The sequence below is a fragment of the Electrophorus electricus genome, chromosome 10, assembly GCF_013358815.1.
Source record: "Electrophorus electricus isolate fEleEle1 chromosome 10, fEleEle1.pri, whole genome shotgun sequence".
Lineage (NCBI taxonomy): Eukaryota > Metazoa > Chordata > Actinopteri > Gymnotiformes > Gymnotidae > Electrophorus > Electrophorus electricus.
The window spans coordinates 15,471,269-15,497,775 of NC_049544.1; the positions used below are offsets into that span (position 1 = coordinate 15,471,269).

Genomic DNA, 26,507 nt, shown 5'->3' on the forward strand with positions numbered 1-26,507 from the left:
TTCACAACAAAGCTAAATTGCTTGTCTAGTTCATCTTATTCCATTTTGTGTGAAGTGTATCAAAATCAGTCCATTATGAACTGAATTTCATAACCAAAACACAAACTGCAGCTTTATATGGCCTATTAATGTCAATTTGCACAAGGACATTGCAAAACCTTCCCAGGACCTACTTGGTTTTAATAACAATTCAGATACTATTGAGCAGGCTTTTTGTCTCTAAACGCTGCCAACTTGCCAGTTATTGAAGACAACTAGGTATTATTCATAAACAGATAAAATGGATGATTATCTTTGACAGGAAGTCACACAGGAGCTGTGTATTTTTATGTAAATGTACAGAAGTGAATAGCAGACTGCAGGAGTGTGCATCTCAATTCCTCCATTGTAGTTTAAAGAGCTGAGTAGCTCTGCCCATTTACAGAGAAGTCAGCTTAAGCAGCACTGTCCACCTACTGAGGTATCAAGAATAAACATTTGGCACAGAGGGTGACATCGTAAGGAAAACCAGACAGAGCATTTGGAAGAAAGAGCACTAAAGACTCCACCTTCCACTGGACACAGTGTTATACTGGGACTAAATAAAGAACTGCACTCTTTGGATTATTATCTGGTGTTGCCTGTTACCAGCTTGTAAACTACACAAGCCTTCCCATTCATTTCAGAGCTCCCTTAGCTTCACATATTTGAGGTTTTTTTTTCTTATATCGTTTCATTTTTTACAGAGTTTATCAGGGTTACTGATGCTGTGTATTTTTGGATAATTTTCAGCTATGTATTTTATAATTTTGCTCAATGTTATGTGTGCACTGTTCTTGATCTTGGTTATACAACATTTTATAGTTCAACTTTTTTTGTCATGGTAGGCCGGACATCCAGCACAAGGGACACGCCCACTCCTGTTCACCACACACCAGCCCCACTCCCAATCACCCACCTATTAACCTTATTCACCTGTTCCTTACCTCCATCTTTCATTTTTATGTTCCTGATGTCAGCGCTGCACATTAAACGACCTTCAAGCTACGCACTACGACCGAGTGCAACGCTGATGCAGCGCTTGTTCTGTTTTCGTTTGGTCACTGCTTCTCAGCCGCTTAAGTTATGGACAATAAAGATCACTTTATTTCAGCCTCGTCTCTCGCGCCCTCTATGCTGCCACCGTCACATTTTTAAAACCACTCTCAGAGTTTTGTAAATCTATTTTCAGTTACATTACTGAAAATAACATATTTTAGATACTCCTTAAATCAAATACAGCTCTTCAAGCCCTTTGGAAGTCAAAAAAGAGATTTTGTTTATACTTTCAATAAGTGTTCATATCACAGTCACTTTAAATTCATTTTAGTTCTGCCTATGAAGGCAAGCTACCACAAATTGCTTCCTTCAGTGATTGCTGAAAATTCAGTGCTGGGTGTTGTTCTGGAAGCCTATATTGTGACTTTAAATGTTGAAACTGTATTAAATCTCTGTAACATAGTCTGAATTCTTATCTATGATTGGCTTTGCTATTGCTGTCATATACGTTATGGTTTGAGCCTTAGAGGAAGTGTGTCCTGTGAACAGAAACTGCAAGCAGTAGTTTACTGGCCACTCTCTATTCAGTGCCTTAAAGGCTGTGCAGCCTTCATTCATGTAGCACCTGAGGTGCCTGCTTGCATAAACACTGCTCCATGTTTCTCTGCTGCTCAACCAACACCAAGAAAAAAATCTCAAAAACCTTTTCCAGGTCAGCGCTTGGCCCTGAGAGACAGCAAGCTTTGTGAGTCATGAGATTGCTGCATGAGGTAATGGCTTTATCATATGCTCCCACAATGCACTGCATCCCAGACCGTTTGAACAGAGTATGCACACCAAAAGAATGCAGGTGATAAGTAGACGACTATAGTGCACATCAGCCCACTTACAATGACATGCACTGTTTTTGAGTCTTGGTTTCAAAACTCATCACTTGTGTTGAGAATACAGTGATTGCAAGTGGAATGTATGATCCTGTGATTGTAAACAAGCCTTGAAAACGAGGTAAAACACAAGGAAAGTGACACAAACATAGCTTTCCTTGTGTTTTACCTTGACACAAACATGGTCTCAGTGGTGTGAGTATGACATAGTCATTCACATGAGTGTGCCTAGAGCGATGGAGGCATTAGTGTAATGAAGAAGACAGTGACAACTGATTGCTTACACGTGTACGTTTCCCAGTTCATTATTTGTATTAACTATTTCACACTATACCGCATATATTTTTGAGTGCTTGCTTGATTACATTTACATTTACGGAATTTGGCAGACACTCCAGAGCGACTTACAAAAGTGCTTTGTCATTTACTGATAGAATACATCCTAGTACAGTACAGTAGGTTAGAGTCCTACATACCAATGAACTAGAATACTGTAGAAATACAGGGATCAATACTGATACCTAGAAGTACAAAATACATAAGGTCTATCTTAAACAATGATAAGTGCAATAAACAATAAGTGCTAGAGTTTGTTAAACAACATCAGTGTAATAAACAATACCCTGCAATAAGTACTAATTTAGTCAATATGGGAGCAGGGTCAGGTGTCGTTTAAATATTCCACAAATAGATGGGTCTTCAGTCAGTATTTGAAGACTGCAAGGGACTCTGCTGACCAAACAGCAAGTGGGAGTTCATTCCACCATCTTGGAGCCAGGACAAAAAATCGATGCGGGACAGTCTTGATGCTTGTCTTCCATGAGACCTGAAGCAAGGTATTTTGGTGAACCTACTTTCAATTCAGTTTAATGGCATTATACAAAAGTTTATAGTTATGAATTTCAGGTCACACACATTACTTTGTAGGCTCATGAGGTCACTACACTACACAGCCAAACATGAATGTTGTGACGGACGAGGGTTAAGCAGGATGTGGGGACGAGGCACATCGAACATAAGCATACGTTTTATTTACACATTAAACATACACATATTAACACTACTTGGACCAAACACAGACAAGTTTGACGATACGAAACGAGACTTATATACACTCATGACAATTACACACAACAAGGATCAGGTGCACAACACAAGAGGGCGTGCCAATATGGACACAGACATGCACATGCACACGCACACGCACGCAGACTTGAGGTGGGAGGGGGCGTGTTGTGACAAATGTTCAGAGCCTCAAATGACTCCATCTCCAGCGGGCTATTAATCTACAATATATACTCTATGTGTATATACCATGTGTGTGGGTATATGTGCACGTATGCATAAATGTTTACAGGAAAGTAGGTCTAAAGGCGAGAGAGCTGCATTAAACAGGAGGTGCACTGTGCTGTATACTGGGCACAGAGGAAGGAAAGCCCTGGGTGTGTTCTTGGGAGTGTCTCATGGCATGTCCTCGCTCACTTTGATGTGCTGATGTTTACAGTAGGCATCCCAGTGGAAGACTTCTCCTCTCCCGGCCCTGGACAAAGGCTCCTCTTGGTGCCTACAGTATCTGGCACTCCCCCAGTTTTCCTCTCCTCCAATACAAGTGAGCTTCCCCTGCTCACTCTGAATGGACATGGCCATAGCCTGCCAGGCCGCCTGCATACACTGCTGCTAAAATTCCATTGCGTCAGGGAGCCGCCCTTTCTCTGCCATGGAGCTGTGACATAGACCTCTCCATGCTTGCATGGCTTTTCCCTAATAATGACAAGCTGTTGGTTTTTACTTAGAGGGAGAATAACCTTTTCCATGTGTTTATTTGGTGTAATTAAGAGCAGACTACAGTTTTGAGGAGAGGGCTTAGTCTGGCATCATTAGAATTTGATTGTTTTAAAATCTGGATTGTCTGATCAAGAATGGACCTCCTGGATCAGTTTGCTAATGTAATTGTCTAGCCGGTACAACCAGTCAGGAGTTGAACATCAGTCACCCCGAGACGCTTGGTTGGTGGGCCTCTTGTAAGGCTGTCACCCAGAAATGAAACCAAGAAATAACAAGGACACTGCACAAAGGAAGGCTGAGAAGAGTCCCAAACCAGCTTGCTCTGGCTACACAGGTGACCATAACAAAAGCCCAAAAGAAGTTACAGAGTTGACGGATGAACCGGTAGAACTCTGTCTCACCACACACACTTGCCTCATTAATTTGTTTGGTGTTAGTTAAGTTAAGGGCAAGAAATGGGCCAGAGAAAAGTAGGTAACTACACCTATATCTACTTTTTGGTAAACCAGAAAGGAGGACTGCATAGTGTAGCCCTCACAGTGTGAAAGAGTCTTGTCTGAAACATCTCAGAGTGGCACCCAGTGTGTGATAGAACCACATGGCTCAGGTGCAATGGCAGGGGTGTACTGGAAGTGCATGTACAGTGTTCCATAGCCATGGACTGTTCTGGGGCTGAAGAGAAGGTTGAGTTGACTTTTAATGAAGGTTTTAAGTGAGGTCCCTTAGAGGGATCTGCTGGATGTTTTGGGAACCACGACCAGCTATATGAGCTCACTTTTGCCTTGGAGGAGACCAAGGAGGCAGGCCTCAATGTCATGGTCAAAAAGATACAGCAGATAGGTACAGAATTCGAAAGATGGTGACATGAAGCTAGTGATTAGAGATCAGATGGTCCAGAAAGTAGATTCCTGGGCAGCACGATCAAGGACGATGCAGGGAGTGTGGTGGAAATTAAGTCAGATCAGGCTGGTTGCGATCAAGTTCAATGAGTTGCTACAGTTGGCCTAGAAGCAAACCATAGCACTGAAAACCAAAATAAAGATCTACAATGCCTGTGTACTACCCACTCCTCCATGCGGCTCTGAGATGTATATGTCTGCTCATCTGGCTATACGAAGCTCAATACACTCAACACTAAGAACACTATGTGAGTCTTGGCTGGTAACAAGAGCAATGAACAAACAAGCAATGATCAACCTGTTCCATGGTATGCCAAACGAGAATGGTGGAGGACCACCATATCCACATATAATCCTGTTCAGAGAGGTAATGCAAAGGCAAAGCACCACTGGGACAACAAGACCACGATGTGCCTGTGCCTGTGCCTGTATGTAGACCTGCAGGAGGTTGGTCTGTGCAGAGAGAATTGGGTGGTTACAGCAAAGAAAAGGGAAGACTGGCACACAGGTATCTCAGCCCTAACATCCTAGAAGGGGGAAAAGGACAGCCATCATTAGATTTAATGAATATTATATACCTGTGACCACATAATAAACATAACAATGATATGTCTCTCATTCATTCATAATGAGGCTGCGCACCTATCACTGCATAATAGATACTCTACTTTAATGTGTAAAAATAAAAGAACCAGCAGTGCAAACCATTTGCTCTACATTGACCTCTCAGTTTTACGCACTATACTGACACTGATATGCCACACATAAATTGTCCGGTTAGACGTAGATAAACCCTGTAAGAGGTATAATTTCAACATTAAGGCCATTGCAGTGCATATCTACAGTACATTGTGAATAATAAAAGACTGGATACACAGATGTATTATTTTATGCATGTGCCATTAATGGAATATTTGGACAGGAATAGAAAAAATAAATGGCCCATTTAAAGGGTCAGGAGCATATCACAGTTGCCAAAGATGACAAACTGTAGGCTCCTTCCAGGAACCCCCACAATGCGGCCACATGATACTACAATATTTGACTCTCCCTCTCTCTGTTGGTGTCTGCATGCATGTGTGTGTGTACACATGTGAACTAATGGGAACACAGCTTCTGCTTTGAAGCTAATGTGAGCCACACCTCCCCAGGCTATGCTTAGTCACCTTATCTTCTTATACCAAAAGGCAGAATCCTTACCATGACCTCTGATCTTAGATGGCATTTGTCCTCAAAACAAACTCATCAAACTCTGTGCATTATTATGACTAGAATTCTGCTTGTTAAAATAATGCTGCTTGGCTTTAAGGCATTAAAGAGAATAATTCTATATATACAAAATTGTATAATGTGTTGAATTAATTTATCTGGCTACAGAAAGAAAGAAAGAAAGAAAGAAAGAAAGAAAGAAAGAAAGAAAGAAAGAAAGAAAGAAAGAAAAAGAATTATTTTAATAAATTAATAATCAATGGTATTTTAATAAATACATTTGCTTCTTGGTAGTAAAAATGCCACAGGTCTAGTAAAATGTACATTTCACTATAAATGCTTACAGTTACAGCTGTTACTATGTGCATATGTGTTATAGAGAGATTGAGAGAAGTAGCATGTTTGTGAAAACTGATGTGCAAACATAGAAACCACTCTCTAGGAGAGTAAGTCAACATAGCTTCAAGTCTAATGCTAACAAACCCTGACCTTATGAGGAAAACAGAGGAACCAGATATTCTTAACTTCCTTTACCTCCTATATTCTTTCATAAAGGCCTTCAGGGATCAGTCAGTCTGCAAACTGTCTAAGATATTGAATCTCCCTAATTTGAATATCTGTCTATTAATCTGAAGAAGCTACCGAATCAGTATAATAGCATTTCAGCATTATTTAGATAGATAGATAGATAGATAGATAGATAGATAGATAGATAGATAGATAGATATATAGATAGATAGATAGATAGATAACAGTATTAATTGTGATTTTTGCTTTATTTGTGATTTTTGCTTTATCTGTTGTAATTCACATAATATCTTCAGTGCTTTGTTATAATGTAAAAGAAAGAAAAGCTTTAACTTTGAATTAATAATGCATAGGTTGTTTGAAGATTTCTAAGCATGATTAGATGTATCTTGTTTGGGGAGAGCAGTCAGCTGTGTAGTTTTATTGACAGGCTAACCATGAGCTGTATGCGTCTGGCTGCTTTTTGACCCTACCCATCATGAGCCTATGTTTACATACTGGTTTGTCGCCAAAGGCATCTAATAACAAAGAGCTCTTTTAAAGCACTGTACTAGTTGGCAGCCAAGAGACACAGGCATCAAAGTCTACTTTTGGTCATGACTGAAAATCTCAGCCATTCACTTAATGTCTGCTTGTTTTCATTCTTATTATCTGTTTTGAGAGGTTGTTTTTTTTTTTTTTTTGGGGGGGGGGGGGGTGGAGGGTGGCAAAGTTATTTTTGGAACACAGATGAGTATTCCCACTTTTCTATTCAGTGTGTAGCTACTACTTGGATAGTTTCAGTTGATTAACATGTCCAATATATATAAATGCATCAATAACACAGTTCACTTTATAACTGCCAACTGGTATTCTACTGGTACTACTATATTCAGTTTTTAGCAAGTCATTTTGCATTGAAGGCCTGTTTTCTTTTTCAAATGTATATTACTAATTTATATAAGCAGTATTCGTCATTTCCATTGTTTGATAATTAACTGCCATTGAATCAGATGTATTAGACTACCACTCAAACATGCAAACCACTCAGCAGTGGTCTTCCAGTATGAGGACTAAAGCAGACTGCATTTATTACCAAACCACAAACATAAATAGATCTTTACCCATAGCCAAGGTTCATGCTCTCATTGCTCTGTTCTTTCCTTGGGAAGGATGTGTTAAAGCTTTTTCCTCTTGTCGGTTCTCACAGGCTGTGCTGACTCACTGTAGACCTTGAGGTACATTTGTAAACTTCCATGGTTCTGCCACTCCCAATCACTCTCCCCTCTCCTCATCAGTGACACTAACCCTGAGCATTACTGTTTTCCTACAACACCACCAAATTGCTATGGAGATCTCTTCACTCACAGTACAAGTTAGCAAATTAACCCACTTTTCAGCAAGACTGTATACTCTCGACATGGTTTTCAGCAAGACACTTGTCAAACCAACCGATATTAGGCCTCAGCAATGCCTGGGAAAAAAGAAAGAAAGAAAGAAAGAAAGAAAGAAAGAAAGAAAAACAATGAAGTTACTTTATCAACAGGAGGGATGTGATAATTTGTGAATCATTTTATTTTTTGAGAAAAATTATGTTGATTTAATTGGAGCTGTTGGAGCTGACTGAAGTTGTTAGATTTGGTGTCACATGGAATCATATGACAGGCATTTACAGCAAAAATGAGGTATATGGTTTCACAGATACTATACAGTAGGAGGCTTGCAGGTGAACACCCAGTTTGTATAATGCTTTCCATTACCTTGGCCTCATCTGTCACTTGTTGCCTTGTAAGAACATTTAATGGTTGTTATTTATTTGATCACAACCATTTAAAACTAATTCAATTTGGCTTAATTTCTCATTGTAGTTTTAAAGGCACAGATGGCATGAATAATAGTCATCATGATTTCCTATAAATGTAAAAGTGCTTTATGACTGTGCACTACATTGTACACTCGTATAAGGCAAACCTCACATGTTATTTACTTTTGGGTTATAAAAGAATTATTTTCTAAAGGAAAGGCCACATTTAGAGAATTAATTTTTAGAGGAGAGCCATTCAGTTTTTAGTCATTTAGCATTTTGGGTAAACTGCTGTTGAATATTTGTAAGTCACTCTGGAGAAGAGCACCTGCAAACTGCCATAAATGTAATGTTTCTTTCAGCACATTAAACTGTCCTAATCCTTAACCATGTTGTCCCAGACACAACATAATGTGCTTGACACACAAAAGCCCTAAGCTTGTTGTTGCCTTTCAGTTATCTCTAAAGAACCCTCTTGAAAGTTTATCGCTGCTTTTGGCATTAGTCGGATACCTCCTTATCAGTGTGACTGAAAATGGGAATTCTGTAGTCTTCTTGGCACCTTTCAGACTGCTTTGGGGGAGTGGAATCCATACCTCTTCCAACTGAAATGCCCCTAAAGATGAATCATGACATATACTCAAGGATGTGTTGTTCGGAAAAAGTTCTTGAATGCTTGATCACTGTCTCCTAGATGTCTGTAGTGGTGAAGTCATATGTTATCATGTGCACTTTGCTGTGGTTGAAGCTTCCCAAATTGGGAGGAAAATGGATCATCAAAATGTTGTACAATGTCTTCTCCCTAAGGCTTTAATAAGCACTGAGTCTTGTTTTGTCAGTGAAAACCAGGTCTCATCAGAGTTTATGAGTGGATAGTATTACCTAGTCTTCTTTGCTTGGCTGAGGCTATAAGATCAGAAATGTTCTGGATTTAACAACACTGTCTGGGGAATGAATAAATATCGCAGTTAAGCTGTGAGGAAGTTCATTTGTTTACTGAACCTTTCAGCCTATAATAAAACACTCAGCATATCTCAAAGGTAATCTCTTTATCACTTCAGATATTGTGATACATAAAAATATGTGGCTTGTAAACCTAGCAAAAAAACATGTATCCAGATGTACACTAGATAAGGTTAGACAACTTGTGTAATTGAGTGAAAAACTACTCTAAAAAGTCCTATAAATTTAACAAGGTGTTGTTGTTTTTTTGTTTGTTTTTTTACAGTCTGGGCTTCTTCTCCTTATACTTATTTCCAAGAGATAACCTGATATCTCAAGCTTATTTTGACAGTACATGTCTAATGAAGTATAAACTGACCTTTGTATTAATGTATGTATAGTATAAATTATGATCATGTACAATAGACTGTGAACACAGGCAATTAATTTATGACTAGGTATGTAACTTAGCTTGTGTTTTGTGATCCATGAAAATGTCATTATCCCATCATGCAGTTCCCCCTAGGATCAATGATCTATCTATCTATCTATCTATCTATCTATCTATCTATCTATCTATCTATCTATCTATCTATCTATCTATCTATCTATCTATCTATCTATCTATCTATCTATCTATCTATCTATCTATCTAAATAATGCTGAAATGCTATTATAAACATATAAATAGTTCATGTACTGGAATATTGCAGGGGAAGATATGAAGGTTAAGCCCTGTAGATGCAGATGTTTTCAATGCAAAGTGAACACAGTAAAGTTTGTTCAGATTAGGTTCTTCCTACTGGTAATTGATAAATACCTTAAGCTCTACCCCAGAAGATCTAGCGGAAGTGGTATCACCTAATCGTGGCTATTCATTTATCTAGTCTAGATGCACTTGAATCTGAGAAAAACATTTATAGAGAACAACAAAGCTTTACTGGTAGAAAACCATCTTACTGTGCATAAATTCTACCTAAAGCAAATATAGAAAGCACAATGAATTGTATGTAGTGTTTAATGCCCTTTACTTGAGACCCTCATGTGGAAAGTGTGTTGATATTTGGGCGCACAGCAAAGACACGTTCTCTTTGACTATGTGTTTTATAAATAACAGCGAAACAAATAAAATATTTTTGCATTAAAGTAAAAGTTCATTTATATCTCCTTCCAAAATCACTAATACCAACAATCATTAATAACGTGCATATTTATTAAACGTGGGTATACTCTCAGTAAAGCGATGATATAATTTTGATCAAAGTTGCCTTATCATAAATCTTTAAGGAGGAGACATGGTGTGCGTCAATTTGAATATCCGAACGTGTACGTCGGTATCCGGATAAAGTGGAGGTCCACGATAGGACCACGCGGAGTCAGATTTCAGTGTTTTGCGGGCCGATTGCGCGCTGGCGAACTGAGGCTGCCTTTGTTCACGAGGAACTCCTGGCAGTTCAGAGTGCGCGAGCCAGAGTGAGTGAGGGGGAGAAAGCGAGAAAGTTCAGAGGAAAGTGAGTGAGTGAGTGAGTGAGTGAGTGAGTGAGTGAGAGACAGAACGGGCTCCAAATTTTACTTACGGACACCTTGAATCTTTCATGAGATTAGAGACATGGGTCGTGGAAATATTCCTTTGCTGAGGTGATTTAATGAATACTGCAACTACAAATGTTTCCGCTCCCAGATTTCATCGATGCGAGAATGCTTTCTCATGACATCTTTACTTCTCTCCCATCACCAGATTGACGCTGTGGTATTTTTGCCTCTTTGACTTGTGGCACCTCCAGCCAGGGACTGCATTTCAACTTCTGGAAGGTATGTCATGCTGCACATTATAGACGACTTTCAAGGGTCAGTGTTAAAAGTTACATTACTTACTCCGTATTGGTTGTATGACATCTTATACAGAATACCATCATTGTGTTTTCCTTTGCTGTTTATTTAATTCAAAGCCTAATTTCTTTAATATTGATGTTTTTCTGCGTGCTAGGGATTAAGATGAAAAACGTTTGAGACAGTCCTCTCTGGAAGTCTGAGAAATAGCCTGTAGGGTGAATGGAAATATTGGTTACGTTCAATTATGCCACTTATTAACAGATGAGATTGCGTCACTACAACATGTCTGACGCTATGTAGTCCGATTTATGAATGCATATTCTGATTCCCTTCGACTACTGTGGCTCCACGCATCCTATTTGTCAACTTGCACTTTTGCAGTGATGGTGCACTTTAAGGTTATCTTCGTGGTTTAATTTGGATATACTAATGTAAAGGATCAATAAATTCTGCTTAGATTATTAGAAACTTTTCTCTACTTCAGTATTGATTAAACAATAAGGTGTTTATTTTCAGTTGTTTGTTTTACCATTTTTTTTAATTCATTGACATTAACTAAGTTTAAGTACCCCTAATATCACATCAGATTAATTCTTCTTCCCCATCAACATGAATTGCTTCTAAATGTGCTAATATTGAGACTGTTGATCTTATTGTTGCATCTAAGAGACAGACCAGAAATCTGAGACATTGACACAGGGCTACAATAGTGTCTTCCTGAAAAGCCAGTAGCATATTAAATGTGCACTTTTTTGTCAGTTCTTTAGACAGTATGTGAGTATGAGAGAAACCATGATGTACACTATGATTGTTCACTGATAAACCATGCAGTTGGACCGGTAGGATAAATGCCGTTATGATAACACTCAAAGTCAATGCTGTTGAAGGACACATTGATTTTTACACCAATTACCCCTATAGTGAGTGATGATTGGAAATATGTAGTTCCTCATCTATAGGAAAACCTGATAAACTACTATTATGTCATGCAGTGGAGATTGTATAATAATCCCCAGAATGATAATATCATACACAAAAGCTTTATTGTGTTCAGTTCAGCTGTACTGTGTTCACTGTAAATGTATTTTGAAATAAGGTAGCTGTTAAGACAGGAGTGCTGCAATTTAAAAACAGGTATGTAAATGGGAATGCTTAATTGATTGCTATATGGAAAAACAGTTTTGATTATGGTGAAATTCTATGTAAATGTGTTGTTAGTCTTTGATTAGTAATACTGTACAGTGCTTCCTGAGACCTGGGTGAATTATGCTATTGTATCGTTGCCATTTTCATGAAGATTTCTGTAGTGCTCTGAGTCATCTTGTAGGAGGACACAGCCAGTACTGTTGTGAATTTGCCAGGCAGTCCATCTGGGGACAAATATTTCCAACCCCAGCTGTAAACACAAATGGAATAAAGCTGTTGCTGTGGAAACAGCCAGTTGCTATGTATTAGCAGGAATGCTGATTCTTTTCTAATTCAAATGTGTGTTGATTCCTAGACATGACGTGTGCAGTAGCATAGATGGTGATTCCCACAGTCTGCTTTGTGTATGGTTGATCAGCTGTTGATAAGAGTTGTGTAAATCTGCTTTGAGAGGTTTAGGGTAGCTTTTTATATTATTACTTTCTGTTTTGGTATGCCGTGATACCTAGCTACCCAGCAAAAGCCAGATTTATTGCAAATATTAACAGCTGTATTATGGTAATCGGCACAGACGGAGTTCATTTCATTAGTTATCTAGACATTGTCAAGGGTGCTCAGAGCCATGTTTCAATTCCCAAGAGCTGAACCACTCAGTTGTCCTCAGTTGACCCATGGCAGAACAAAGGCCACAACAAGCTGTGCCACTGGTGCTTCTGCAGCAGAGGTGTGGGTTTTTCAGCATTTCAAAATAACTGTACTGATTTTTGGCTTGCATTCCCTCTTACCATGTAGTTTATAATGTGCAAAATGCAAAAAGGACTTCATTAATCATTTAGTTTTCTTATGCTGAAGAGTAATGTTATGGGCCACAGTGAGACCCAATATTTCTGGAGAAACCTGGGAATCCATGGCATTTCTCCAAAGATATAACTTTAACAATATGTAAAATTTGCTTTGTTAACCACTGTCTGCACTGTAGTGTAAATACTTGATTCAGTGTAAGCAAAGCCTCTACCAGAAACAATGTGAAGACAAATGTAAGTAACTGCTGTCACTATATATGCATATGTGTGTGTGTGTGTGTGTGTGAGTAAAAGATTCCAGGGAGAAACTAGTGTATAAATATTTGACAAATTCTGCAGTTTGTGTGGAATGCTCCGTTTAAATTTGAGAGTCCTTCAGAGAGTGTCTGTGTGGAACCTGCCAGCCAGCATTACCAAAGACTAATTTAAAATACGACATTAGTTGTTGTGGGCTGTTTGATTATCTTGTGCAGGTATCTGGTTACACTGACAGACCTTCTAAATGGGGGGCTCAATAAAGAAAGGCCCATGTGTCCTAACCAAAAATGGTTTCTACTCAGTCTTTGGGATTGCATTCCTCAAAAACATTTAGAGAAGATAGTGAGGATCATCTTTCGAAGGGGGCTTGGATGCAGGCCTTTGACCTTCATTTTAGGTGGCATTTATTACTCTAAGTGGGGAAGATATCAAGAACATGGTAAAGTCTGTGCATGAATGTGGGTTTAGATGTTGGAGAATGAGATAATATGAAAACCATACAGCTTTAAATGTATGTCTCTTTGACTGCTGAAGCTAAACAGCAGCTTAATGTATGAAAGCCAACTTATGTAACACTCTAGGATTTACAGGAATGAGAAGTTTTTTCCTAAGCAAAACAGGAATGTCAGCCTCTGGTCTTTGGAAAGAGTGAAGCAGAGGATGTGAGTACATCAGGTTAAAAAGGGTTCAACCAAAAGCTGTAGCAACAGAACTGGTTCTTTTCCTCAGTGACTTGGAGGCCTCTGCAAAAAGCTAGTTATGACTTCAGGGATAATTTTGGCAAACTTGAAGCTTTACCATTCTCTATTTTTTTGGTTTATATTACCTCCCTGCTGGCCTGCAAAATAATATCAATATTAATATTCCCCAAAGTTAAGATGGGGTAATATCATTTTGATATATAGTGGATATGGTACAAAAATTATGGATTTTTGTACAATAATTGTACTATCACTGTGTATTTACTCCATTTGAGGTGTCAACACAAAACATCTCTTTTGGCAAGCAAGAATGAAATATCACTGGATGAGAGTTTTAGACACAACATTGGTAGATATCATGCTTATTAAACCATGAAAGCAGGTTCAGTTATCCTGGCAGTTGGTTGATTAAACACACAAAGTCTTGGTTTATGTAGGGAAGAATGGTGCCCAAAGTACATCTGTTTAGTGTCCGCTCATCAAAGTGTAACAGTAGCTTCCCAGCAGGCCAAGCCTCACACTCCACCAAGATAAGCCTGCACCTTCTCCAGCAGAAGATTATCAGACCATGGCTCTTGCATACTGTAACACAGTTTGCTCACACCTAAGGTCATTTATATTGTGGAGATATACGTTACAGAAATTCTGAGGTAAGTTGACGTCAAAATGAGGCATTTTACAGGTAGGGTTGACTCTTGTTAACAATCACTGATCAGACTTTGGAGAGAAACTCTCCATAAATATATAAAATAGTATTTTTACGTGCGGCCCTATACTAGAGTATTTTTGTATTGCAGTCCCCTAAAATGTCCAAACAATGGTTCTGAAAAACAGTTGTGTGAGGAGGCATGGCAGGGGCCTGGCTAACATTGGCAACATATGTATATTAAAATGATGATGATGATGATGATGATGAAAAAATAAAAACAGGAAAGTATGGTTGGATGATTACATATCTTCCACAGCACATCACATCTGCTGGAAAAAAATGGTGTGACCTCTATTATATAGTGCTATACAGTCCACTAAAAACAACCGTAAGTATAAAATAATTCCTGTGGTTTTTTTTAACATAATAAATCAGTAAATCCTTTTCAGTGACCATTAAATAACGTTTCAAGTGTGACATGGCCCTAACTGTGCGGTATTATGAGTGATTTTTATTTTATGCACCTGTCATAAATTGCCAGCCTGTGAGTAGAAGATGAGAAAGTAGACAGATTACTAATAAAGTTGACGATAGTTTCTAAATGAGAGGTTATTCCTTCATGGCATTATTAACTAATCACTGGCATCACTGGGTTATTACACAGCAATTTCCTCAGTTATCCTTAAGTTAACATCTACAAAGTGGACATAACACAGTGTTCACTGGGTTTAAATAAATGCTATTGATAGTTCTGGGGAGTTTGCTGTATGGAAAATATTTCATCTACTTTAAAGGGCATCACTTTAAATGCATATCCTTGCTTTTTCGATATCTGAGGTTGGAAGATAGGATTGTCCTTTCTAGCTATGCTTCGGACAACATGGCATTAAAATTATTAAACTATAGAATTTTGCATCGGATGTTATAGAGAGAGAAGGAAAGAGATAATGGAAGCATAAAAACATTTAAATACATACTGTGCGCATAGGTTTGAGAGCTAAGCTTTTAAGACACTATTATTATATTAATGAAGTGCACGTACAGATAATCACCCATATGGAACACAGAGACTATTATTGGTTGTTTACATCCAGTCTGGATGGAGTTACTAATTGGAAAGTTCTTGTCACCACTGGACAATGGGAAGACAGATAGGTATGTTTTCATATTACCAAAGAAACAGCATATGACCCTGGCCACTGGCTCTGAACATATAGAAGGATGACAAGGCTATATACTGCAGGTAGTAAAGCTTCTTTGACGTTTATTAGGTAAATTGAAGCATGAATCAAATTATAGTAGTAGATTACAGTAGTAGATTATAGTAGAAGTAGAAGTAGAACCTGTAATGACAAATAGAAAGGAAATGGTATGAACACACATATAGAGTTCCTTTCTTGAGCATTTGATATCTGATTTAATATTTCCAGGGTTCTTTAATCTTAGATTCTAAGCATCTGAAGGAACCCACTCAGTACTGATAAAAGCTTGCCATTGCCATTGCAAGGTCATTTAAGAACTTCAGAATCCAGTTTTTCCTGACACAGTGCAGCACTGTCCTTCTTGCAGTGAATAGCTGCAACAGGAAAAAAATCATTTTGTAACCTGTGTTGGACTGCATCAAAAAGTGACCTGTGTCGGAGAGGCTCTATGTTGTGTGTATACTGTATTGATGACGCACAGATGTGTCCGCTTTTGGTCTATGTAGTGTCTGATTTTATAATTTTCTCAAAACTGATAAAACATGCACTCAATTGATTCTTGAAGATACTTAAAGAATACATTAAAATTAAAATCAGTTTTTATGATGTTAAAGAGTTTCCATATGAAATTGATAAATATAATTAGTGTTTGCTGATAATTTGGTGTTATTAGGTGTTATAGGTGAAAACTACAATAAGCAAATTTTCACGAATGTCTTTAACATCAAAGGTCTGCCTTCCAGTGTACAAAATAAAGACAATATTGACTCTAGAGGGTTCACTGGCATAGTGAGTGCAGATGTGAATGAAGCCAATCTGCAATGCAACTGTTTACAGCCTTCAGATAGGCAGGTAAATCTGAGAAAACTACCTTAAACCAAGTTTGTGGCTGCCTACATTATCCTAATTACAGTTAACTAGTATCTACAGAATGACATAGCTAATCTACATGAGGTTTCCGTTAAGTGAAATACAAAGATATCCCAAAATATTGACTCAGTATACTTTTACATGAACATAAACATTTCCTAAAATATTTTATGATGCCCGATATCAGAGCCATTCAACTGTGAAATTATAAACCCAGTTATAATTGTGAATACTATATATGCATTTCAGTTAGGAATTATGCACAACCCTGTGTTAGCTGTGCATCGCTTCTTCTTCAATGCTACTTAGTGAATAATTTGATAGGTAAAGTGCAGTGGCAGTACACTAAATCTGATGATTCCCTTTGTTCTCTTTTATTGACATGTTCCTATCTTAATGGCTCATGTTGTAGTGATGCCAGTAAAGGAAATCTGCAGGCTGGATAAGTAGTTGGATGAAATCTGGTGCGAGTGTCACCTCACAGCTGTGTGGCAGCTGTGTCACTTTTCTGAGGTGCGACATTATTGTACGACTGTAGGAGCGACATGTGTGCTTCCTGCAAAGGCACTAGCATCCTGCAATCAGCCCTTTCTCTCTGAGCCACAACCACAGTTCTCCAGCTGGGATCCAGAAACACTCCCTGACATTCCTGTCTTTTTTTTTCATTTTCTGTAATTTAAGCACTTTATTTCCTTATTCTGGTCTTCAGGAAATTGAGTGTTTTAGTGGCTAATCACCACTTTCTCCAGTCACTTGTTAAAAGCCTAATGGGGACGGCCAGTGCTGTTTCTTGTTTGACATATAGTTACTTCTTCATTTCTCTGTCTGTGGAATAGAGTTTGTTAATGTGTCTATAGCTCCCAAAATGTAGGGACACTGCTCAAACCAAGTCATGAGATGATTAAAGCAGTGGTTAGGGCAATGGCACTTGGCAGACACAAAAACACCTTAAGAATTACATTTTTGTTTGTTAAGTTTTATTCTCCAGCTTTCAAGCACTTCTCCCCCACAAGCATTACTCTAGGAAGAGAGCATTCAGCCAACAGGAGGTTAAACCCCCAGGACTGTTTCCTTTGAATATTGTCCCCATTTCATTCAAAATGTCCAGTCAGCAGGAGGAATTTGCAGAATTAGAATTGGCAACCTATGTATGAGATGTTGATTTTACTCAGAGCTGGCAACAAGAGCTCGCATAATTAATTTTTCACCTGGATTTGCTATTGAAGTATGAAAGACCAAGCTGGGCTTCCACAAGGGATGGGGCGAGCACGAGCTATGGAAGATGCTGTTGCTTTATGAGTGATGGGTTTGAATATCACAAACAAGTCAGAATGTGAAATAAAGTCATCGATTACTGTAGGATGCTAGAATCCTGACATACTCTGAATGGATACAGGACTTTGATTTGTGGTGTGATGTAGTTGATTATACACCTGAAAACATTTAGATGTATTTTAAATAAATACATTTATTCTAATAACATAATATATAGTCCGTATTGTTTTGTCCTCAGTGAGATAATTGCTTAGGTATTCCAATATGAAGTGGCTATCAGTTAGGAAAGCATCTTTCTATACTTGCACCGGGTGTTTTTTTTACAGGTAACTACAAATTAAAAATAGCCTTTGATACAAGTACACATCTTTCTGCACCGTAATACAAAAATAAAACAACAACAACAACAACAACAAAAAAACTAAATGGTATGCAACATTGCATTTGCATAATAAAAAATTATAAAGCACAATTCATTGGAAGAGTAGTGTCCACTATCAGTGTAATGTATAGCCCTATGATCCCTTGGCTATAAGTATCCAGTGAGTTTATTAAATGCATGACAAGCTAATAAAACCTGTGATTACATCTCACAAAAATCTGTATTGTGCTTAAAGTGCTTCTGTACCAGAAGCATACCAGTGTAAAAGATAACCACATCCAAAAACCAGATGGTCTTAAAGAGAGACACAGACATGGAGCGACTATTAGTTCAGACTTAGTTTCCAGCTGCTGTGATGTGACTCTGCATGCTGCCTGGATCCACTTCATTTATACTTTAGAGCTCAGTGGAGTGGAAGATGACTGATCCCAATCTCTAACACTTGGGCAACAGTAGCTTTTGGGTTGATGCCCATACAATTCTACTTCCACTAAACACCAGCAAGGGAGGTTCATATGTTCATATTCATGGTTATTATGCAAAATGTACATTGGAGAAGATATGTTCTGGCAATTTTAGTTTGGTCACCTTAGTGAGAGTATTTTTATGTCTTGATAGAATTCTGTCATTCCCAAATTAGAGGCTAGTTCTATGTTGGTAGGTACCTGTGTCCAAGTTATATATTGCTCTTGAAATCGAGGCCATTTTCATAGGCAGATTGCCAATAATCATGGGAAAAATACATGTCTTCCTTTTGTCAGTACATCAGTGTCACAATCTATGTCAAACGTGCGGCCCTATACTAAAGAAGTACAGTTTAACCACTAGAAATGTGCAAAGACAATTGCAATTTTATAAATGCAGCAACCTTTATGTGATCTTTGGATTGTTTCATTTGAACATGTCAGATTATCATGGACTTATTTTTTAAATCCAAAACAAATGAAGTTACTGAGTTACCAGCAATGGAACTCACTTGCTGTGAAGTATTTGGCCACTGCATTAAATTATAATTAAGTTCTTCAGGAATATTAATAATGGATGTTCAGCTGAGTTTGAACCATCTGGAATCTCAGAACGCTCCAGTGCTTTAAAATTTTTCTGGCATTCTAAATATTAATATTAGTTATGGCAGCATAAGTCATTTTAACGTCATTCACATGTCTTTCTTCTGATTTGATACATATTCATTATGAAGCTCCAAAAAGTCAAGGTCTTTGTTGATTTTCCATTGGAGGTTTCAATCTATTTCTTTATTTTATGGGTAGCTGTGATGGAGGAAATGGATCAGATGACCATGGCTATGTTGTGATGTGGTTTTCCAACTATTACATGGCCACTTATTTGATTGATTAGCTACATATAATGTTATAACTTGGCCCATACAGCAATTACATCCATTGCTATTTTACTGAATATTAGATTATGTTTCCTTCAGAAGGTAAGGTGTCATTTGAAGGAAGGTACAGGGCATGAGATAATGAACACTTAGAAAGTGAACAGGAAATAGAAGTCAGAAAAGGGCAGTCAAAGAGCAGGACAAATATGAATTAGAGTTTGGAAAGAAACTTGCTAGCTTTCAAAAACTGGCTAGCTTTCAAATATGCACTGATGTGCTGTCAGCACATCTGTGATAAATCCAATCAATCACACATCAGCTGTAGATGTTGTATATCACATATCACATTACTATATGTGATACATCAACTATTAAATAGCGTATTTACTTTCATATGTATGTTAATCATTTTCAAAAACAAGTTATTGACAGAAAAATGCATATGTATTTTAATAAAATATACCAATCAGCCACAACATTAAAATCACAGACAGCTGTGAATAACATTGATTATCTTGTTACAGTAGCACCTGTCAGGTGGGATGTTAGGCAACAAGTGAACAGTCAGTCCTTGAAGTTTATGTGTTGGAAGCAGGAAAAATGAGCAAGCTTAAAGGATCAGAGCGACTTTGACAAGGGCCAGATTGTGATGGCTGGATGGCAGGGTCAGAGCATCTTCAAAAAGGCAGGTCCTGTGGGATATTCCTGGTATGCAGTGGTTAGTACCTATTTTTTGGTAGGTCCAATGAAGGACAACTGGTGAATCATTGACAGGGTCATTTGTGCCCAAGGTTCATTGATGCATGTGGGGAGCAAAGGCTTGCCCATCTGATCTGATCCTATAGAAATGCAGTAGCACAGATTTCTGAAAAAGTTAATGCTGGCTATGATAGAAAGTGCATTGCAGCTTGCTGTGTATGGGGCCCATGCTGACCCCTGACCACTTCCAGAAGTGACAATGGGTACATGAGCATCAGAAATGGGCCATACAGCAATGGAACATGGTGGCCTGGTATGATGAATCATATTTTCTTTTATCATCATCATGTGGATGGCGTGTGTGCATTGCTTACCTGGTGAAGAAATGGCACCAGGATGACCTATGGCAAGCCGGAGGAGGCAGTGTAATGCTCTGGACAATGTTCTACTAGGAAATCTTGGATCCTGGTATTCCATGGATATTACATATACAATATTAGGCAGGTGGCTTTAATGTTATGGCTGATCATTGTATATGGGTTGCATTTGTGTGAAACCTGCCAAATCTCTTCTCAACCCACTTTAGGAACTTTAGCATCAGATTTATGTGAGTGGAAGTGAATTTGCAGTTGCTGTCTGCCATTAATTGCTCAATATGCATATTTGCGAGACTGCTGGCTGGCCTCTTTGCTACTGGAAGCTTCTGAATGTTTTTTGGAAAATAGACTGCATTACATATCCTACACATAGATGAGTTAAGCATGTATTGATTCTGTGGGTGATGGAAATGGTACATGCAGTACAGATATTTCAGTACTTATTTGTAACTGATTTTTGCTGTTCATCTACAGCTATTTCTACTATGCAGTTATTAATTAGTTGATTCACACACCAAAACTCTTTCTTCCTTATACCTGTCTGCTTGTTGTCTGCAGAAGAAGATTCTCTTGTAACTGATTTTCATTTTCACCTATAGCTATATATTACTTTGCCATTGCTCCTCTTACTTGCTATCTATAGAACCTGTGTGGTGCTTGCCATCTATCACATTGTTTCCTATTGCTCTGTCATAGGAAACTGATAGGTAACAGAACAATTTTGTCCATTCTCTCTGCCAGCAAAATCACTGTGTAGAAAACCTGAAAAGATACAATAATATTGAGCTCATAAACTGCACTTTTCACTTTAAAAGTTTTAGGTTTCTATTCCTGAAAGCCTGTTTCCATGCCGTTGACCCCCATACATGAATGTTGTCAGCATGGAAAAATGAGCCTCATGGGATGTAGTAGACCACACAAAAACTGCGGGTAAATGCACAGGGTAGTGCTCAACAGATGGGTTACAGAAGCTCTTGGATAGCCCTTAAAGCACATGCTAGCACTTGAGGAAATTAATCAGTTTCAATGCTGGACGAGTTCACCCCACATACACAAGTGTGGGTGTGATTGGGGATAGGAACATGAGTTTTCAATGAAAAGCATAAGCAAATGCTTTTGGATTTGGGGAAGAGTGGTGGCAGTGGGGGTTTGTTTAAACTATGTACAGTGTGGCCACAATCCTATAAGACATAAAACTACAATCTTAAACGATATAAAACTATAGGATTGGCCACAATCCTATAAGATATGAAACTACAGAAAACACATACAGATGCCAGATACATACAGATACAGATAATTCAAGTGAAAAGTGAAGATTTAGTTTCCATATAGAGTCTGAGAAATTGGGTCATCAAATAAATATAGCTTAGCTGGTAGTACTGTTTTAGTCGTGTTTGTTATTTTTCACTAAGTATGGATATGTAATGGATAAGTAATGGATCAAGATTTTTTCAGGAGTTTGCAAAGCTTTGAAAAGCATTTCCATATCTTCATTAATGCATGGGACAGTTACAATAGCCAATAAAGCTTTTTATATCTATTGTTGAAGTACTAATGTACAACTAAACAAATCTACAAGGCCAAAATGTATCCACAGATATTCTTGTCCAAATATTTCTGAAAGTTTCCTTCTATATGTACTACCAGATCTGCTGTAATGTCTATACCCCAACATATTTTTCCCTTCTAAAATATCTCCTTTTAAAACTGTTCTTACTTTTCGCTCACTCTTTGCTTGAATATTTGGCACAGGGATGGGACTTTTGTGACTTATTTGTGTAAATATACTTTGGAAAAATGTCTTGTCACAATTTTGTTATAGGCTAATTATCTCTGGTGCTGAGAAAATATCTAGCTATAGCCTGAGCAAACTAACCTAACTGGTATAGACCTCTTTAATGATTTTAACTACTTTTGAGAAAAAAAAAAAATTTGAGTATTTTGTGCCTTGAGAGGAGTGCACAGCTCTGGCCCTGGAGATGTATCAGCCTGTGGACCACCCACCCTGCAGCACCAGAGGTGAACAGCCCAGCTTTATGACATTCCTAAGGTTTACACAGGTTTACAGTGCGTACTGTCAGTGCTATACTAATATATAAATTAATGAGGCTCTTTAGTGGCCATAATGTGTTCTGTCTTAAACACACTGCTTCATGGTTTTAAACAGATTTGAAGAATTACTAGGTTTATTTTTATGAGCATACGGTGTGTCTGTTTATGTGCACACACACACATGGTCTTATCCTTGTTGTTCTCCACCACTCTGTGTTGCTCTTCCGATTTAGACTTAAGGATGTCTAGCTCGTATGCTTTATTACAAGATGCTGGATTATTTTAGAGGGTCATTTGCAAAATCTGCATTTTATGTATTGCCTATGTCTTGTCTATTCTGTGTTCTGTGTGTGTGTGTGTGTGTGTGTGTGTGTGTGTGTGTGTGTGTAGAGTATAGTATATATTTCATAGTTCTGTAGTTTGGAAATTCTGAAGAATGGTGTTAAAATCAACTGGTTTTACTTGGAATTCAAGTGCTTAGTATTACCCATTTCCTTAAGTGTGTGTTGGTAAATGGACATTTAGGACAAAAGAAAACATATATTTTAACTTTTTAACATTAAGAGGTTGGCTCAAAATGACATTGGTAGAGGACCTTGTGCTTTTGGTCTTTCCTTGACCATCTTCGTCAGTTTGCCACTGTGTAGAGTTCTTCACATGTATATAACGTTGTCAGCTGCATGAAGGTGTTTCCTTGCCCCAACCCCTCCCCTTCACTCAAAAAGCTTCACACTCAAACTCAAAGGTCAGCAGCTGAATGGTTACATTTTGGAGGCAATCTGTCAACGATACTAGCAAATTTGTGAACAGTTCTCAGATTTTGTTTTGGGCATATTGCTTTACAGCTGCTCAAACACAGATGATAGCCATAGAAGAAAAAATGCTACATAGCCTTCCTCTATATGCTAAATAAAAGAGAAAGTCACTGAATAACACCTATTTGATATGCAATGTACTATTAATTTCTTCAGTCTGAAGTAATTAAAGTAACTGATGTCTGAAATTATTCTGTTGATATCCACATCCTCATGCTCAAAGTTTTGAGTCCAGCTAAGATAAGCCAGGGAATATGAATGTGATTAACTCTTAACCACATGAGCAACTGCATAACATAGGCTGAGAACATGTTTAAAATAACTTTTTTACATGACAATGCAGTTTCTTGTGTTTATATCACTTTCATAAACTTTTAAAGTGTTTAGGTGTTATTCACCACTAATAATTTGTTACTTAGCTGAAGTTTCCTTGAATAAGCAGTGCTATGATTTCACTAATTCACTTTGCTGTTTCTGTGAAGTTGTTTTGCTTTTTGGCATGTGAACCAAATGTTTTAAAGCAGGGGGACAGGTCAGTGTATGTTCATCCACAGTGCTATAACTGTTCCCCTTATTTCTTTTATGAAGGAGGAAAAACACGATGTAGAAGTTGTACAGAACCCCTGGTAAAAATGAGCAGACAGAAAATAACAAGATCTTTATCTGACAAATGTTCCCAGGGGGTACAAGTGCTGTTTACTGATTCTCTTGCTCTAGATAAGATTGGCTGCTAAATGCTCAAAATATAAATATAGGTTTTCAGCTTGATCTTATACTGAAAGTATGAGATATATTCATCTTTTTAGTGAGAGAAAATTTTTGATCTTTATATCTTTATCATGGATACATCAAACAGTTTTAAGCAGAACTGCAGGTTTTAATGCATGAGTGACAGGATATTTCTGTCTTCTGCTATCCTGACCCCTTGTTCTTGCAACTTACATGGATGAGTTCAGGGCAGCTTTTCTCTGAGCAGCAGTTGAAGTAGCAGTTCAGCCTTCCTTATGTTGTGGTTTTATGTGTTTTCTAAGGCTTTTCAGCATTCTTGGTCTTAGTTGTTTCATACAGCTGGGATCAAAACACAGACACACAGAGATTCTGCACACAAACCCAGGAACAATTCAGTTTATGGTCAGGCTCCCAGATATAATAATTTACTGCATTTACTGCAGCTGTTGATTTATCGGCCTGTGTCTGTGCACTATTTTTGGATTAATACAGGTGTTCTGCAAGTGTTGCTTTATCCTTTAGTAGGTTCCGTATAGACATTTTTACAATGACTGATGGTTTACAGATACATTGATTTACAGAGGTTCCATCTCAAGTGCATCACTCAACACCAGAAGGCCTTGTATTCTTATGCATGTTATATAAGCCATATGCTGATTAATAATCATGCCATGATGAGTTCCTGAAAGCAACAGAGGTTCACCATAAAACTTCCTTTTTTTTTATTCAGTCAAACCTAGTGGCCATAGTTTCAATAAAATCCTATAATGTGTTCCTTGAGTAATGTCTGGGGAAGGAGTATAATAGGCTAATATTTGCATGATCTTGTATGAGTGTTACATTCCATCAGCAGAGAGCTTGTTTTTTAAATGTAAAAATAAACAATGCATATTATACTACTAAAGGGTCCCAGCACTTTCCATATGCTAATTTACTCAGGACTTCTTAATTAGTTCTTGATGTGAGTTATATTCTATGCACGATTTTGGCTCTCCGGGTCTGGATATGTGTAGCAGCGCAGTATGCTCTATGTTAAATTAAGCATAATAATATACATGACACACTCTCTGGTTTATCTAATCTATCTAAAGCTGAACTCCTGGCATTAGGTTTGTTAGGTTGTGGGGCACTGTAGTTTGGTTTCAGGATCAATAAGTCACTTTGGTCCCAAGTATATTAGCATTTGAATGATGTAAATGAATAGTGGATGCTTAATTCTTAAAATTCACCCACATTGCTGAGACCACCTTTCCTTTGCAGCACTATGCTAAGAAGGTTCTGCGAAGAAAAATCAGCCCCTGGTTCCTCAAATGTCTGGATGGGGAACAAAAATGTGGCTTTATCCCCTACTTGTGCATACATTGACATATGCATAACCAAGTGTCAGGGATTATAAACAAGAACATATGAAATCCATATGAGCTGGACACCCCAAAATGAGAGGAACTGCAGAGGGTTGCAGAGAACATCAAGGCTAAGATCCTGTAGGACCTGCAGATTCACACAGATAAACATGTAGTGGTGAAGCAACCAGACCTCATCAGCAGTGGTAATAGACGTGTCAGTCCTAAGAGAAGGAAATATTCAAAGGAAGGAATGAAAGGAGTTGGGCAAATATCAAAGACTAAAATAAGAAATAGAGAGAATGTTGAAGGTTAACACCAAGGTTGTCCCAGTGATGACTGTCACAGGTTTGCTCTCTGGCAATGTGGTTCCCATGGCAGTGATGCCATGTATTCTTTGTTTTGTTTTTCTACCTGTCTCCATCCTCGTTCTCTCATGAATTCCCACCTTATATTGTTTTCAGGTGTTTCTTGTTTGTGTGAACATCCTGAGTATATACCCCACGTTACCCTGTCTAGTTTGTCAGTCTTTGTAAACACCTGCTAACTCTCTGTGATTTGTAACTACCTCCATATGTTGTGGATACCTCCATGTGTTGTAGCATGTTTTTCTTTATTGTACTTATTGCTGTCTTCCACTTTGTGCATTTTTTCTCTTTTGTTTTTTGTTCAGTCATATATTCTGGTTTTCCACATTTACTTCTGGCTTTTTTTGCTTTGGATCATATTACCACTTATGAGAAGAATTAACCTAAAATAAACATTGCTCATCTCCAAAAATGCATCGTGCCTCACCTCACTTAGAATTACAGAGGTAGGTAGGCCCCGGGCTGTGAACCCTAAGCTGGAAGAGTGGCCCAAAAAGATCCTAGGAATGACATCAATCTTAGTCCAGATGAGTGCAAACCTAGGAGCAGTAAAAAATACTGCAATGCACCTTCAAGATCTCTTTCCAGAAGAGTGTCATCCTGGAAGCATTTAAGA

General features: G+C 38.1%; 1 protein-coding gene across 2 annotated transcripts in view; it reads left to right on the forward strand.

The window, feature by feature from the left end:
• Positions 1-10,430: 10,430 nt before the first annotated feature.
• col15a1a (collagen, type XV, alpha 1a) overlaps positions 10,431-26,507 on the forward strand; it is a 62,490-nt gene continuing 46,413 nt past the window's right edge. For both annotated transcript variants that reach the window (XM_027002958.2, XM_027002959.2), the window contains exons 1-2: positions 10,431-10,685; positions 10,786-10,859. In XM_027002958.2, the coding sequence (XP_026858759.2) occupies positions 10,657-10,685; positions 10,786-10,859 (103 nt within the window). In that variant the 5' untranslated portion in view covers positions 10,431-10,656. The remainder of the gene's footprint in view (positions 10,686-10,785; positions 10,860-26,507) is intronic.